Raw genomic sequence first — 17,432 nt, 5'->3', positions numbered from 1 at the left:
TGCATTTGCCTGGTGACTAATGCACTGTACGCACGCAGAATGGACTTCATAAACTTCCCAGTGACGAGGGAGACCCAAAATGAGAGGGCTATAGGTTTTGGACGATTTGCTGGCTTCCCCAAGGTTCCGGGTGCCTTTGACTGTACGCACATTGCCCTGCGAACACCTTTACAGAATGCAGAGATTTTCTGAAACCGAAAGGGATTCCACTCTATGAACGTACAGATCGGCTGCGACCATACTTAGCGCATCATGGCAGTCAATGCCCAATATCCAGGGAGCATCCGTGATGATGTCATCTTGCGTGAGAACAGTGTCTCACGCATGTTCCAGCATCACCCACAAAGCCAGAGATGGATGTTTGAGGATAAAGGTCACAACCTCACCACCTGGCTCATGACCCCCCCCCCCCCGCCTTCCGGAACCCTCAGACAGAAGCTGAGCATCGCCATAATGAGGGCCATGCAGCCACACACGCAACATTGTCGAACAGACAATTGGGTGTGCTCAAGCAGTGCTTCCGATGCCTGGACCACTCTGGAGGCTGCCTGCAATACTCCCCTCAGCAGGTCTGAGAGTTCATTGTGGTGTGCTGCATGCTACACAACTTAGCCACCATGAGGGGACTGGAATTGCAGGACCACCTTGGGAGAAAGGGGTTAAGGAGGAGGAAGATGAGGAAGAGGAGCCTGGCAAGGAACCCATGCCACCACCACCACTATCACAACCACAGCGGAGGCATCGTGGAGATTTCGCCACTGCAAAAGCCCTATTGAACGCTTTGTTTGAAGAGTGAACCGCACATTTGAGCATTGCCTGGACACACTATCCCACAATGTTGACTATTCCCCCTCTTATTCTGCAAATGAGACACTACACAGGAATGGTTAAAGTGAACAAACATATTTATGTAACATTGTAAACTTTGTAACCTTTATTGTGAGACTTAAATAAAATGAGTTGCATCTAGCAGTGTGATAATTCAACAACATTATCAGAACATAATCCAGTGTGATACTTGATACTGCAATATAATCTGTAACATAAAACATACGATGCATCCAGCATCAACAACATAATGCAGCAACATCATATTCTGCCCCACTATTTTTTCCTGCTGTCTTTTGCCTCCCTTCCCCTTATCACTCTCTCTTGCCTGCTGCTCTTACTCAAAGTGGCACCAAGATGGAGTGCAGTAAGGCTGCCAGAGCGCTGCTGTGTTGGAGGTAGAGACAATGGAGACGCTGTCTGGGGACGCACTGGAACAGCTTGTGGCGTAGAAGGCCCGGCTTCTGACTAGCTGGCCTCTTCATTGGCGTTGCCAGTCAGGTGGTTTGGGTGTTGTAAAGTCCTATCCCCTCAGTACAGATTCACACGAGGCATGTAGTGAAGTCAAGGTCACTCTGGACCTGCACCTTTATTTCACAGTTCTGGAATCCTGCACTTGTCTGAGACCTGTGCTTATATACCTGTCTCTTGCAAGTGCACCCCTGGTGGTAAGGTATGCTGGTGGTTACAGGTCATATCTTATTACAGTCATGTATAGCATGTTAGGATACAGTTATATATAATAATGTAAGATACATGACAGGTGTGATAGTGGGGAACGCAGAGAGTGTGACAGTAGGCGTGGACTGCATCACCTGTCCAAGCTGAAGCAGAGCTTGTGCCTGTGATGCACCATATTCTGCAAGGATTCGCGCCACACTCTCCGGGACTCGCACTGACAATCTGCGACCCTACCTCTAATGGTCGCTTTCAGACTGTCAATGCTCACGGGAATCTTATCCAAGACATCAAGGAGCTGACGGCTGATCTGGATATTCTCCCTGGATATTCCCACCCTGTCCAGTTTCACATCTGCTTGTCTGTCAGCAGACTGACTTTACCGACTTTACCGAGAGACTGGATCGACTGGGCCTGTATTCACTGGAGTTTAGAAGGATGAGAGGGGATCTCAGAGAAACATATAAAATTCTGACGGGACTGGACAGGTTATATGCAGGAAGAATAGTCCCGATGTTGGGGAAATCCAGAACCAGAGGACACAGTCTAAGGATAAGGGGTAAGCCATTTAGGACTGAGATGAGGAGAAACTTCTTCACTCAGAGTTGTTAACCTGTGGAATTCCCTACTGCAGAGAGTTGTTGATGCCAATTCATTGGATATATTCAAGAGGGAGTTAGATATGCCCGTTACGGCTAAAGGGATCAAGGAGTATGGAGAAAAAGCAGGAAAGGGGTACTGTGGTGAATGATCTGCCATGATCTTATTGAATGGTGGTGCAGGCCCGAAGGGCCGAATGGCCTACTCCTGCACTTATTTTCTATGTTTCTATGACTCACCCTCCGGAGAAATGGCCTGCGGGATTCAACCCCAGCACTGCGTTGCTGCACGCCACTGGTCCGAGGAGCCTCGGAGTCGTCAAACCCTGAGAACGTCACGTAATCCTCAGAGGAGCTGAGTGCCAATGGTAGAACAGGGGTCAATTGCTGCTGCGCTGGAGTCAGCTCATCCATCTCCTCCTCCTCCTCCTCCTCCTCCTCCTCCTCCTCCTCCAGACGATGGCCTGACGTGGAGTGGTCCCTTGAGGGATGCTGCGCCTGTGGTTGGTCATCTGGAAGTAGAAAGCAACAGACAAGTGGTTAGCAGCAGGTGAGGGGGCAGGGTGACATGAGGAAAGTCGCATAGCACAGGCTGACTGGAAGGACAACCGCTACTCCATTATATCTAGTCCAGAGACACTGCAGGACATTGCCCCAACCTTAGTCCAGGGAGTGTGCAGGATATTGCCCCAACCCTAGTCCAGAGGCACTGCAGGACATTACCCCAACCTATTCTGGGGAGTGTGCAGGACTTGCCCTCAGTTTCCGAGCGGGGGTCACGCCCTCAGTGACAGCTGCCCAACCACCAACGCCGCTGAGGCCTGCCACTCTGTCCTCAATGTCAGCGAGTGGCAGGGTCTGAGGCGGACTGCTGCCTGTCCGCACCTGCTCGCGGCGATTATGAGACTTCTTTGCCTGCAAAGATGAAAATGGGAATGGTTACAAGAGGATCCATCTGCTCTTGTGGCACAGACAGCCACCAAAACACTTATATCATACTGTCTGAATGTAATAGTGTCCTCTGGTTAATGGTCTTGGAAGTTGCACGTGGTTCATCGGAGTGTGGAAACATCTTGTGAGATCTCGGAAAGCAATCCTAATAATGTGTAAATATCATTCATGGCAAATAGGGTGCCTAACTAAGCCCAACCATGTGCATTGCATTTTAGGAGGCAACCCAGAGTGCTGAGAGGCACCAACAACATGAGAACAAATAGTGTAGCAGATTTATAATTGAAGTAATGAAGGAATACATGAATTAAAATTGTGCTCACTCTGATGATCCTTGTCAGATAATTAAACTTCGGCACTGTGTGCCAGTCCTGACCACAGTGTCTGAGGCAGAGACCTACTCAGCGATTTCCCTCCAAATCCTTTTAAATATCGATGGCAGAGGTCTAGAACCACCCTGAAGACGCAACTCCTGCCATCTTCTCTCCACAGCCCCCACTAGAGTTTCATTAGTCTCGTTGCTGAATTTCCTGGCACGCTGTCTGGAATCGTCGACCGCCATGTCAAAATCCAAATGTAAAATGGCTGATTCAGCCCCGGTTGTACTGCGCGACCGCGCCCTGCATTAGTGTTTGCAACAGACCAGACCAGACCAGAAGAACGGGAAGAAAAAAAAATTGCGCATGCGTAGAACGGCCAATTTTTTTTTTAGCGCCGGAACTTTTGGCTCCGATGCACAAAGTCTGGGGTGCAACGCCGGAGTTAACGCAATGCTCCTCGTGAACGTTCATTCGCCGGAAGTTCCTCGCCCTGGCGTTAATGTTAACCCGGCACAAAACTTTTGGCTCTGCCGCGAATTGCGCCTGGGAATGGGGAAAATTCAAAAAGCCGAAAATCCAGCCCTGTAATGAACAGTCAGCAGGACATAAACTGGTGAAATATGCAGGCATATGGCAGATGCAATTTAATGCAGAAAAGTGTAAAGTGATGCATTTGGCTAGGAAGAATAAGGTGAGACAATATAATCTTAATGGTACAATTTTAAAGATGGTGCAGGAACAGAGAGACTTGGGGGTGTACGTACACAAATCTTTGAAGATGGTAGGACATGTTGCGAATGCTGTTTTAAAAAGGCATGTGGGATACTTGGCTTTATAAAAAGCCATAGAGTACAAAAGCAAACAAATTATACAAAACCTTCAAAAAACACTGGTTAGACCCCAGCTGGAGCATTGTGGCCAAATATGGGCACCACAATTTAGGAAGATGTTAAGGCCTTGGAGAGAGGAGAATGGCACCAGGCATGCAGGACCTCAGTTATGTGGAGAAGCTGGGATTGTTCTCCTTGGTACAGAGAAGGTTAAGGGGAGATTTGATAGAGGTGTTCAAAATCATGAAGGATTTTAAATAAGGAGAAACTGTTTCCAGTGGTAGAAGGATCGGCAACAAGAGGACACAGATTTAAGATAATTGGCAAAGGAACCAGAGGGGTGATGAGAATTTTTTTTAATGCAGCAAATTATGTTCTGGAATGGGCTGCCTGAAAGAATGTTGGAAGCAGATTCAATAGTGACATTCAAAAGGGGATTGGATAAATATTTGAAAGGGAAAAATTTGCATGGCTATACGGAATGAACAGGGGAGTGGAACTAATTGGATAGCTCGTTCAAAGAGCCGGCACATAGAAACATAGAAAATAGGTGCAGGAGTAGGCCATTCGGCCCTTCTAGCCTGCACCGCCATTCAATGAGTTCATGGCTGAACATGCAACTTCAGTACCCCATTCCTGCTTTCTCGCCATACCCCTTGATCCCCCTAGTAGTAAGGTCTTCATCTAACTCCTTTTTGAATATATGGCATGATGTGCTAAATGGCCTCCTTCTGTGCTGTATGATTTATGACTCTATAATTCTATATTACAAAAAGGATTTGGAGACATTGATGAAGGTGCAAAAAAAAATTAAAAGGATGAGACCAGAATTGAGAGGTTAGAACTATCCATAAAGAGCGAACAGGCTGGAGCTCTTTTCGAGAAAAGAAAAGGCTGAGGTTTAACCTAATAGAGGTCTTTAAAATTACGAAGGGTTTTCATAGAGTAGACGTAGAGAAGATGTTTCCACTTTTGGAGAAGTCCAAAACTAGGGATCATAAATATAAATTTATCCATCACTAAAACTGCCCATTTCCACCAATATAACATTGCCCAACTCTGCCTTTGCCTCAGTTCATCTGCTGCTGAAACCCTCATCCTTGCATTTGTTAAGACTTAACTATTTCAACACTCTCCTGGCCGGCCTCCCATCTTCCACCCTCCATAAACTTAAGCTCATCCAAAACTCTGTTGCCCGTATCCTAACTTGCACCAAGTCCCGTTCATCCATTCATAGGCGGTGCCTCGAAACGAGGATGACTTGCTACCATGCCAAAAAAAAGGATGAGTTCACAGGTGTTTCAATGAAGGACCTGAACAACATCCTGAAGGGTGGAAGATGACTGTGCTTGAATTTTTTTTAACATGGGGTGGCCGTTGCACACCAGCAACCACACGGGCTTGACAGAGCTAGGTCTTGGTCCAGTGGCAAGGATTACCCAAGCTGACTGGAGATCAGCTCTGCTGCACGGACCTAGTGCGCACACGTATTGCAGTGTGGGCTGGCCCGTGCTGCCCCTGGCCCTGAACTCACGCCTCCCCTGGGCCCCGATCACGTCCCACTACAATGTCTTGCCGCTCCTTCGCCCCGACCTTGCCGCTCCTGCTGTATCTGCCCACGCTCCAATCACCGACCTGGATCTTGATGACGTCACTCTTCACAGCCGTCGCCCTCCTGTACCCTGAAGTGGCAGGCCTCCACGCTGCCCATGGCTGCTGCTCCTTTTATGACCCTGACCTGCCATTGATATTCCCTCGCAGGTCGGAGCCTCCACGCTGCCCACGGCCGCCGCTCGCCGCTCCTTTTATGGCCCCGAACTGCCCCTGATGTTCCTCCTTGTTTTCAACTCCCTGCATAACCTTGCACCTCCCTATCTCTGAACCTCCTCCAGCTCTACAACCCTCCACGATATCGGCATCCTCCAATTCTTGTCTCTTGGGCATTCCCGATTTTAATCGCGCCACCATTGCTGCCGAAGTCCTAAGCTCTGGAATTCCCTGTCTAAACCTCTCCGCCTCTCTACCACTCTTTTTCTTCCTTTTAAGATGCTCCTTAAAACCTACCTCTTTGACCAAGTTTTTGGCCATCTGCCCTAATATCCCCTTATGTGACTCTGTGCCAAATTATGTTTGATAACGCTCCTGTGAAGTGCCTTGGGCAGTTTTACTATGTTAAGGTAACTTCGATGGTGAGACGTGAATTGTCTAGAATAGACTGGCGAATGATACTTAAGGGGTTGACGGTGGATAGACAATGGCAGACATTTAAAGATCACATGGATGAACTTCAACAATTGTATATCCCTGTCTGGAGTAAAAGTTAAACGGGGAAGGTGGCTCAACTGTGACTAACAAGGGAAATTAAGGATAGTGTTAAATCCAAGGAAGAGGCATATAAATTGGCCAGAAAAAGCAAACCTGAGGACTGGGAGAAATTTAGATTTCAGCAGAGGCGGACAAAGGGTTTAATTAGTAGGGGGAAAATCGAGTATGAGCGGAAGCTTGCTGGGAACATAAAAACTGACTGCAAAAGCTTCTATAGATATGTGAAGAGAAAAATATTAGCGAAGACAAAATTAGGTCCCTTGCAGTCAGATTCAGGTGAATTTATAATGGGGAACAATGAAATGGCAGACCAGTTGAACAAATACTTTGGTTCTGTCTTCATGAAGGAAGACACAAAATAACCTTTTGGAAATACTAGGGGACCGAGGATCTATTAAGGAGAAGGAGGAACTGAAGGAAATCCTTATTTGGCGGGAAATTGTGTTGGAGAAATTGATGGGATTGAAGGCCGATAAATCCCCAGGGCCTGATAGTCTGCATCCTAGAGTACTTAAGGAAGTGGCCCTCGAAATAGTGGATGCATTGGTGATCATTTTCCAACCGTCTATCGACTCTGGATCAGTTCCTATGGACTGGAGGATAGCTAATGTAACACTACTTTTTAAGAAAGGAGGGAGAGAGAAAATGGGTAATTATAGATCGGTTAGCCTGACATCAGTAGTGGGGAAAATGTTGGAATCAGTTATTAAAGATGAAATAGCAGGGCATTTGGAAAGCGGTGACAGGATCGGTCCAAGTCAGCATGGATTTATGAAAGGGACAAATCTTCTAGAATTTTTGAGGATGTAACTAGTAGAGTGGACAAGGGAGAACCAGTGGATGTGGTGTATTTGAACTTTCAAAATGCTTTTGACAAGGTCCCACACAAGAGATTGGTGTGCAAAATTAAAGCACATGGTATTGGGGGTAATGTACTGACGTGGATAGAGAACAGGTTGGCAGACAGGAAGCAGAGAGTCGGGATAAACGGATCCTTTTCAGAATGGCAGGCAGTGACTAGTGGGGTGCTGCAGGGCTCAGTGCTGGGACCCCAGCTATTTACAATATACATTAATGATTTAGATGAAGGAATTGAGTGTAATATCTCCAAGTTTACAGATGACACTAAGCTTGGTGGTGGTGTGTGGTCTGAGCTGTGAGGAGGACACTAAGAGGCTGCAGGGTGACTTGGACAGGTTAGGTGAGTGGGCAAATGCATGGCAGATGCAGTATAATGTGGATAAATGTGAGGTTATCAATTTTGGTGGCAAAAACACGAAGGCAGACTATTATCTGAATGGCGGCAGATTAGGAAAAGGGGAGGTGCAACGAGACCTGGGTGTCATGGCACACCAGTCATTGAAAGTTGGCATGCAGGTACAGCAGGCAGTGAAGAAGGCAAATGGTATGTTGGCCTTCATAGCTAGGGGATTTGAGTATAGGAGCAGGGAGGTCTTACTGTAATTGTACAGGGCCTTGGTGAGGCTTCACCTGGAATATTGTGTTCAGTTTTGGTCTCCTAATCTGAGGAACGTCGTTCTTGCTATTGAGGGAGTGCAGCGAAGGTTCACCAGACTGATTCCTGGGATGGCAGGACTGACATATGAAGAGAGACTGGATCGACTGGGCCTGTATTTTTTAGAAGGATGAGTGGGGATCTCCTAGAAACATATAAAATTCTGACGGGACTGGACAGGTTAGATGCAGGAAGAATGTTCCCGATGTTGGGGAAGTCCAGAACCAGGGGACATAGTCTTAGGATAAGGGCCCATTTCGGACTGAGATGAGGAGAAACTTCTTCACACAGAGAGTTGTTAACCTATGGAATTCCCTGTCGCAGAGAGCTGTTGATGCAAGTTCATTGGATATATTCAAGAAAGAGTTATGGCATCAAGTGGTATGGAGAGAAAGCAGGAAAGGGGTACTGAGGTGAACAATCAGCCATGATCTTATTGAAAGGTGGTGCAGGCTCGAAGGGCCGAATGGCCTACTCCTGCACCTATTTTTCTATATTTCTATGTTAAATGTGCTATATAAATGCAAGTTGTTTTTGTTGTTGTTGAATATAGTCGCTCATAATTTCAGTAAGCAGTTCAGGAGGAACAACTTTACCCAGAGAGTAGTTAGAATGTGGAATTCGCTGCCACATGGAGTAGTTGAGACTAATAGTATAGATGCATTTAAAGGGTAGGTAATAAGTACATGAGGGAGAAAGCAAAGAAAGATATTCTAATAGGGTAGGAGGAGACCCGTGCAGTGTATAAACATCGATGTCGACCAGTTGGGTGGACTGGCCTGTTTGTGCTGTAAATTCTATGGGCTAGAACCTCCACTATTTTGCCCATTTAATGGCCATTTAACTGCTGAAATGATGTATAATGTCCAGATATCGCCCATTTTGGCACAAAGTGGAAACTGATGTGCTTTTTTTAGGAGACTTATTGCTGAGCGTTATTTTCCACATTGCTTAACGGCGAGAAAAAATATTACCGCCCGCCCACTTTTTTTGCGCAGAATTATCAAAATGGGCGATTTCAACGCCCATATTATCGCCCAGTGTTGCTTCCTCACGGACTTAACGGCGAGTTTCAATAATAATGCCTGGCGACTGTTTTTTGTCGTAAAGAGCATATTTACCCAAATTAGCGGCCATGGAGATCGCCCACTGTCAAATTCACCACCTCGCACACATATCACCCAGAATATCGCCCCCTCAAAAAAAAAATCGCCCACAAAATGTGGAACTAACCGGGACGGATGCCAGTGGTGTGGCTGGCATTTGTTAAATCCCACTCTTACGAGAGGAGCTGATATCGGAAAGATTTGCCTGAAAGAGCACTGATGTGAGTGACAATGCTGACACGCTGCTGTCTGTGTGCAGCTCAGACATCAATGGTGCCCATAATCTTGGTGCCAGTTAAAGTTTACGTTGATTGATGTAAAGTTGTATTTAACCCTTTCACGGTAAGGAATCACCAATGTGTCCAGCTATCTGAGACAATGCGCAACAAGGTTATGTTCAATAACAAAAGTTTAATACCAACATTGGTCTGAAATCATAAGTATCACAGGCAATAACACCCAACTCCTGCCCACATCCCACTTTTTCCACCATTGACATAAATCACATGGTCAACATGTCCAGCAACACAATACAAAGGCAAAGCAGGAGAGGTCCCCAGCCCCCATACATTGCAACAAATTGCATACACCCAGATGGAGATATAACACAGCCATCACCTGCGCACATGCACCTCACTTTCCTTTCCCCCCCCCCCCCTCTCTTCTCCCCTCCTCTATCCCTTCCCCTCCTCGCTCCATGCGCCTGGCCGAGGAGCTCCTCAGGCGGTGCCTCATTGGGGGGGATGAAGGCAGATGCAGTGGCCGCACGGGTATGGGAGTGGGGGGTGCCGAGGGGGCAACATTCTCTGATGCAGAAGCAGGATCTTGGTCCTTGCTCTCATTGTGTCATTCACAGTGGTGATGCGGAACCTAGGGATGGAGTGCCGTGCTCGGGGATCACTGGGAGCCCTCTGCCACCAATGTTCCTGGCTACCAGCTCCAGGGCTTCCTCCATCCCTTCCATGTTATATCTTAGTTGGCACCGAGTTTTTGTCCAACAAATATGTTCTTGGTGCTTAGTAGGCTTTTTGCTACTGGTGAATCTCCGTCGTGGCTGCTACAACAGCCAGACAAGCACACACCACAGCCACACATGCTTTCAGTGCCTCTGAGCTCCCTCTCTGTCTCCTCTTCTGCACATGTCATGATGACCCTTGACCTCCTGAATCATGGGAATCGAGCGTTGCCATGCCGTTGCGAAAAACGACCACACTTTACGGCAGAAGGTAAAAAAAATGTAACGCTACTGCCCGTTTCATATCGCTCGCGGTAACGCCCATTTTCAAAAATGTAAACTAGGTGTTTTGAGAATGGGCGAGAAGCCGACAATCTGAAAACCCTTTTTTACCGCCTGTGCCAGAAATAACGCCCATTTTGGGGCGATAAGCTCAAAAGTGGAGGTTCTAGCCCGATGTAATTTAAAAAAAAAATACAGTTATATTTTGATAGAAAAGCTGGTGTTCGAGCTTTTTTTTGTCCTTGACTTGTCTTCTGTTCTTATGAGTCTCTAATTATACAGGATAGCAAATCTTGCTCTTTAGGTATTGTACAGAGAGTAAAAGGGGAAGGTAATAAAAATAGAGGAGTCATGTGTGTTTTTTTTTCCCTTTTTCCAGATTTAACATTGTAAAATGGTTACATGTCCCACAAATGTAATACTGAAGTGGCTTGAACACCTGAATAGTTCCTGGGCCTTGGAAGACAGCGAGTCTACAGCAACAAGGGAAGGTGCCTTTGCATTATATGAAAAGCTACTCCAGAACAAAGAAGTGGTAGGAATATCTCAGCAGGCCCAACATCTGATAGGTCCTCGGTTGCCAGATTTTGAACATGAGTCTTCAGCTGTGGAAGAACGTGAGCAGTATCTCTCTGCATTGCTCAACAGCCAGCAGAATTTGGCCAGGACAGTCTTTGGCAATTCACCTTTTGCTGTTGCCTTACATATGCGACTGGTGTCACTTCAGAGAATATTCTATGCACTTTCAAACAAATATCATGATCGGTTCAGACCGGGGCGTCAAGTACAAAGGCAGAGTTCTGACAGCAGATTAGATCTGGGAGATGCATTGGCCAGGAATACTAGAATAAAATCGGGTACTGATGTTCTAATAGAGATGGGAGTGAAGACTGGCCTAAGCCTACTTTTTGCATTAATTCAACAAAACTGGCAACAGTCAAGGTTAGATCCAAGCTTGAGCCTGTGCAATGATGTTTTGTGCACAGCCTGCACAATTATCAATTCTCTACCTCCACTTTCTCTCGCAAATGAAAATAAAATCCCGCAAGTTGGTTTGGACTGCCTCGCACAAGTGACGACTTTTCTGAAGAAGATGACCATGCCCAGTTCTGGGGCTGATAATGAAGGACGAAGATTGGCTTCAGAGCTACTGTTGGGTCTTGCAGTGCAGCGTGGGTCCTTGAAATTCCTACTTGAATGGATTGAAGTCGCATTAGCTGCATCAGCAGCTGCTGCGAATGCATCTTTTGCACCAGAAAAAGAAGGAATGATTGGATATGATTGCTTTTTAAAATCATTGGAGCAACTGAAACATTCTTCAGTGAGTTTGATTTATCAGATAGACTTTTTATTCTATAGCATTGTACCGGTATCACGCTCTTTTTCCTCTTTATAGTCTGTTCCTATTCAAAGTTGATTCTTGTTTAAAAATATTTGAATTATCCAATAATTCAAATTAAATAATTTAGCTGCACTGCACAGGTTTTTTTTTTAAACACAGTTTCAATTCAAATTAAAGTTAAGGAACTTGCAATTAAGAGTACAGTCTACTGCTGATAACTGTCGAGCCCATGCCAACTCTCGGCTAGTCCCACTCCCCTGCCCTTTCCCCATAGCCCTGCAATTTATTTTCCTTCAGATATTTTTGAAAGAAAAGATTGAGTCTGCCTCCACCACCCTTTCAGGCAGCGCACTCCAGAACCCAACCACTCACTGCGTAAAAAAGTTTTTTCTTGCATTGCCTTTGCTTCTTTTGCCAATCACCTTAAATCTGTGTCCTCTGGTTCTCAACCCTTCCAGTGGGAACAATTTCTCTCAATCTGCTCTGTCCACACCCCTCATGATTTTGAACACCTCTATCAAATCTCCTCTCAATCTTCTCTGCTCCAAGGAGAACAACCCCAGCTTTCCAGTCTATCAACGTAACTGAAGTCCCTCATTCCTGGAATCATTCTTGTAAATCTTTTCTGCACCTTTTGTAAAGTGTGGTGCTCAGAATTGGACACACTACTCCAGTTGGGGCCGAAACAGTGTTTTACACAGGTTCATCATAATCCCCACACTTTTGTACTCTATACCTCTATTTATGAAGCCCAGGATCCCGTAAGCCTTTTTAACTTTTCTCAACCACTCCTGCCACCTTCAACAATTTGTGCACACATACCCCTAGATCTCCCTGTTCATGCACCCCCGCTAGGATTGTACCTTTTAGTTTATATGTCCTCTCCTCATTCTTTCTACCAAAATGTATCACTTTGCACTTTTCTGTGTTAAATTTCATCTGCCACATGTCCGCCCATTTCACCAGCCTGCCTGTCTTCCTGAAATCGATAAATCTCCTCCTCACTGTTCACTATGTTTCCAAGTTTTGTGCCATCTGCAAATTTTGAAATTGAGCCCTGCACACCCGTGTCCAAGTCATTAATATATATCAAGAAAAGCAGTAGTCCTCGAACCGTTCCCAGGGGATCATCACTATACCTTCCTCCAGTCTGAAAAAAGAACCATTCACCACTACTCTCTGTTTCCTGTCACTTAGCCAATTTTGTATCCATGCTGCCACTGTCCCTTGTATTCCATGGGCTTCAACTTTGCTGGCAAGCCTATTATGAGGCATTTTGTTGAACACCTTTTGGAAATCCATGTACACCACGTCAACCCTCATCAACCCTCTCTGTTACCTCATCAAAAAACTCGATCAAGTTGGTTAAACACGATTTGCCTTTAACACATCCATGCTGGTTTCCTAATTAATCCACACCTATCCAAGTGACTAATTTTGTCTTTCTGATCATTGTTTCTAAAAGCTTCCCCATTACTGAGGTTAAACTGAGTGGCTTGTAGTTGCTGGGTTTATCTTTACACCCTTTTTTGAACAATGGTGTAACATTTGCAATCCTCCAGTCCTCCAGCACCACCCTGTATCTAAGGAGGATTGGAGTAGTATGGATATTACCTCCGTGATTTCCACCCTCAATTCCCTCAACATCCGAGGATGCTTTCCATCTGCTCCTAGTGATTTATCCACTTTAAGTACAGCCAGCCTTTCTAATACCTCTATCAATTTTTATCCTATCAAATGTCTCCACTGCCTCTTCCTTCACTATGTCTATGGCACCATCCTCTTCCTTGGTGAAGACAGATGCAAAGATTTAGTACCTCAGCCAGACCCTCTGCCTCCATGCATAGGTCTCCTTTTTGGTCCCAAATCGGTCCCACCCCTCCTCTTACTACTCTTTTACTATTTATATGCCTGTAGAAGACTTTTGGATTACCTTTTATGTTGGCTGTCATACCCTCTCTTTGCCCCTCTTTTATTTTTTTCACTGTTCCTCTGACCTTTCTATATATAGCCTGATCTTTCCTTATAAGCATCTCTTCTCCATTGAAATTAATTAGCTTTCTGCTTTCTCTGTGGAAGATGCAGCTGCTAATGTGTTTTTATGTTTAACCAAAAAAAGTAACCAAAAAAAAAACCCTGACCAATCATGCAAACCAGCCTGTATTTATCACAGATCACTTGTACTGATTTTTCATTGCTAACCAAACAGTAAAGATAGAACTTTGCTTTTACCCATTCCTATAGTTTACTTCTGTGATACACATTTCTAATGAAAAATAGATGTTAATTATCCAGAACATTGCTTATTTGTCCTGTTTTAACCTTTAGAATACATATGTAGATAATCTACAGAATCAAGAGCTCAAGAAGACTCCAGATGGGCTGTGTTCTCTTTCTCATGCTGCAATTTGTCTTTTTGAAGAGGTTTGTGATTGTTTCTTAAATGGTACTATATGTGTGTGTCTATTTTGTAAACTACAGTACAATCCTAAATTACACACACATTTTTCCAACCATTTGTTTAGTGAAGTTATCTTTGTATGAATATTTTAATATGAATATTTTTTGTGTTTTCTTTTACTTGACTATGGTTCGTGCATGTGCAAGAAGTCATATTACCAGGCCTCTTGAAGAGGACACATAGATGCAGCTGTGATGATTTGCCTTAATTAATTTAATTGCATTCCTCTCCTCAGTGGTTAAATGCCTGGCTTCCATTTGGCATTTCACATAGATAATTTGAGCTGGGAATCTTATTATGCAGGGAATTGTGAAAAAACAGCTAATTATGGCATCAATATTTGTTAAAATACTAGTGGATCTCCCATCCCATTACAGACTGAAGGTAATAGGAAATAGTGTATTATGAGGAAATGGTTATAGTGTAGCAGTGGGAGGTAAGATTGATTAATTCACAGCTCTGCTCTTAGAATAGAGACATAGAATCATAGAAATTTACAGCATGGAAGGAGGCCATTTTGGTCATCGAGTCTGCGCTGGCCGACCAAGAGCTATCCTAATTCAACTTTCCAGCTCTTGGTCCGTAGCCCTGTAGGTTACAGCACTTTAAATGCACATCCAAGTATTTTTAAAATGTGGTAAGGGTTTCTGCCTCTACCACCCTTTCAGGCAGTGAGTTTCAGACCCCCACCACCCTCTGGGTAAAGAAATTGCCCCTCATATCTCCTCTAAACCTCCCCCCAATTATTTTAAATCTATGCCCCCTGGTTGTTGACCCCTCTGCCAAGGGAAACAGGTCCTTCCTAGCCACTCTATCCAGGCCCCTCATAATTTTATACATCTCAATCAGGTCTCCCCTTAGCCTCCTTTGTTCCAGAGAAAACAGACCCAGCATCTCCAATTTTGTAATGTGGTGACCAGAACTGCACACAGCTGCAACCTAACCAGTGTTTTATACAGTTCAAGCATAATCTCTTTGCTCTTGTATTCCGTGCCCCGACTAGTAAAGGCAAGTATTCCACATGCCTTCTCAATCACCTTATCTACCTGGCATACTACCTTCAGGGATCTGTGGACCTGTACTACAAGGTCCCTTTGTTCCTCTACACTTTTCAGTGTCGTATCATTTAATGTGTATTCCTTTGCCTTGTTAGACCTCCCCAAATGCATTACCTCACATTTATCCGGATTGAATTCCATTTGCCATTGTTCTGCCCACCTAACCAGTGCATTGACATCTTCCTGCAGTCCGCAGCTTTCTTCTTCATTATCAACCACACAGCCTTTTTTAGTGTCGTCTACAAACTTCTTAATCATACCCCCAACATTTAAGTCTAAGTCATTGATGTATACCACAGAAAGCAAGGAACCCAGCACTGAGCCCTGCGGAACTCCACTGGATACAGCCTTCCAGTCACAAAAACACCCGTCAACCATTACCCTTTGCTTCCTACCTCCAAGCCAATTTTGGATCCAACTTGCCACTTTGCCCTGGATCTCTTGGGCTATTGCTAAAATCCATACGCTCTACATCATACGCATAGCCCTCATTAACCCTCCTGGTTACCTCCTCGAAAAATTCAATCAAGTTAGTCGGACACGACCTTCCCTTAACAAATCCATGCTGACTGTCCTTGATTAATCCATGTCTTTCCAAAGGAAGATTTATCCTGTCCCTCAGGATTTATTCCAATAATTTTCCCACCACTGAGGTTAGGCTGACTGGCCTGTAATTACTCGGTCTACCCTTTCTCCCTTTTTAAACAAAGGTGCAACATTAGCAGTCCCTGAAGCTTGATTTTTTTAAAACATGTTTTCAGTACCCAATTAATTTATTAATGTGTGCTTGATATGCTACTCCCATAGCCGTATTTGCATTTACTAAGGGCACATTTACTGAATTCATTCATTTCTAGGTAGCCTATTTTTCTCTTCCTGACCCACCCCCTCTCCCCCATTGCTTTTAACTTCCATTAATTTTTCTACCATAAATTAAATTTCAAAATGCCAAGATAATTTAGAATTTATAAACAGGTGTAACAAAATCACGATTGGGGAGTAGTCAGAACTAAACTAAAATAGAATTTATTTAATAGAATAAGTGTTAATTTCACACACATTTTGCAACTTCCTTTCTGAGTTTGCCCATACCAACGTAACTGCTGGCTAAGAGAAATTTAGGCTGCACCAAAACAACATTCAACGGCCAGGGCTCAGTTGGTAGCACCCTCGCCTCTGAGTCAGAAGATTGTGGGTTCCACTCCAGGGACTTGAGCACAAAAATCTAGGCTGACGCTCCTGTGCAGTATTGAGAATGTGCTGCACTGTCAGATGTGCCGTCTTTCGGATGAGACGTAGGGCCCAAGTTTCGGGCCGCGCCTAGAACGGCGCAGCCCCGACCTGGACGCCCGTTTTTCGCGCCACAAAGTGCGCCTAAAAAAAACTTAGATTCTCCGGCTCCCTGCTGGTCCTCTTGAGTCGGGCGCGGTGCAGTATGAGCTGTGGGGGGCGGAGCTAGGTCCCTGCGCTGAAAACAGTGCCGGGACCTCTGCACGTGGGCGCGCATGTGCAGTAGCTCCAGGCGCCCAAAACAGTGTGGGGGGGGCCCGAAGCACGCAGCCCCTAGCCCTGGCCCTATGGCCTCACTGGGGCTGTGTGTATAAGGCTCCTCCCCCCGCACCCGCGCTCCCGACTCCGACCCGCGCTCCCGTACCCGGACCCGACCCGACCCAATGCCACCTACCTGTAAATCTGGTGCTGGGGACGGGCCCTGCCCGAAGTCTTGGGCCCGGCCGGGCCCGACCCGTTCAGCCTCTCCTTCACCGCCCCCCCCCTTCTCCTCCCCTTCCTTCCGCTTCCCCTCTCCCCCACTTCCCCCCTCTCCCTTCCCCCTCTCCCCCTCTCCTCTCCCCCGCCCTTTCCCTCATCCCCCCTTCCTCTTCCCCCTCCTCTCCACCCCTCCTCTTCCCCACCCCCTCCTCTTCCCCACCCCCTCCTCTTCCCCACCCTCCTCTTCCCCACCCCCTCCTCTTCCCCCCCCTCCTCTTCCCCACCCCCTCCTCTTCCCCACCCCCTCCTCTTCCCCACCCCCTCCTCTTCCCACCCCCTCCTCTTCCCCACCCCCTCCTCTTCCCCACCCCCTCCTCTTCCCCACCCCCTCCTCTTCCCCACCCCCTCCTCTTCACCACCCCCTCCTCTTCCCCACCCCCCTCCTCTTCCCCACCCCCTCCTCTTCCCCAC

At 46.0% G+C, this 17,432-nt stretch overlaps 1 protein-coding gene across 1 annotated transcript in view; it reads left to right on the top strand.

The window, feature by feature from the left end:
* The window catches only part of LOC139228827 (probable E3 ubiquitin-protein ligase HERC1), a 62,860-nt gene extending 48,497 nt beyond the window's left edge, over positions 1-14,363 (top strand). The window contains exons 2-4 of the mRNA XM_070860245.1: positions 10,770-11,711; positions 14,061-14,156; positions 14,343-14,363. Of these exons, the coding sequence (XP_070716346.1) occupies positions 10,785-11,711; positions 14,061-14,156; positions 14,343-14,363 (1,044 nt within the window). The 5' untranslated portion in view covers positions 10,770-10,784. The remainder of the gene's footprint in view (positions 1-10,769; positions 11,712-14,060; positions 14,157-14,342) is intronic.
* Positions 14,364-17,432: the final 3,069 nt, after the last annotated feature.

Source organism: Pristiophorus japonicus, chromosome 2 (genome assembly GCF_044704955.1).
Source record: "Pristiophorus japonicus isolate sPriJap1 chromosome 2, sPriJap1.hap1, whole genome shotgun sequence".
Taxonomy (NCBI): Eukaryota; Metazoa; Chordata; class Chondrichthyes; family Pristiophoridae; genus Pristiophorus; species Pristiophorus japonicus.
The sequence above is the reverse complement of the archived record's forward strand: the minus strand, read 5'-3'. Positions and strand labels throughout refer to the sequence as shown.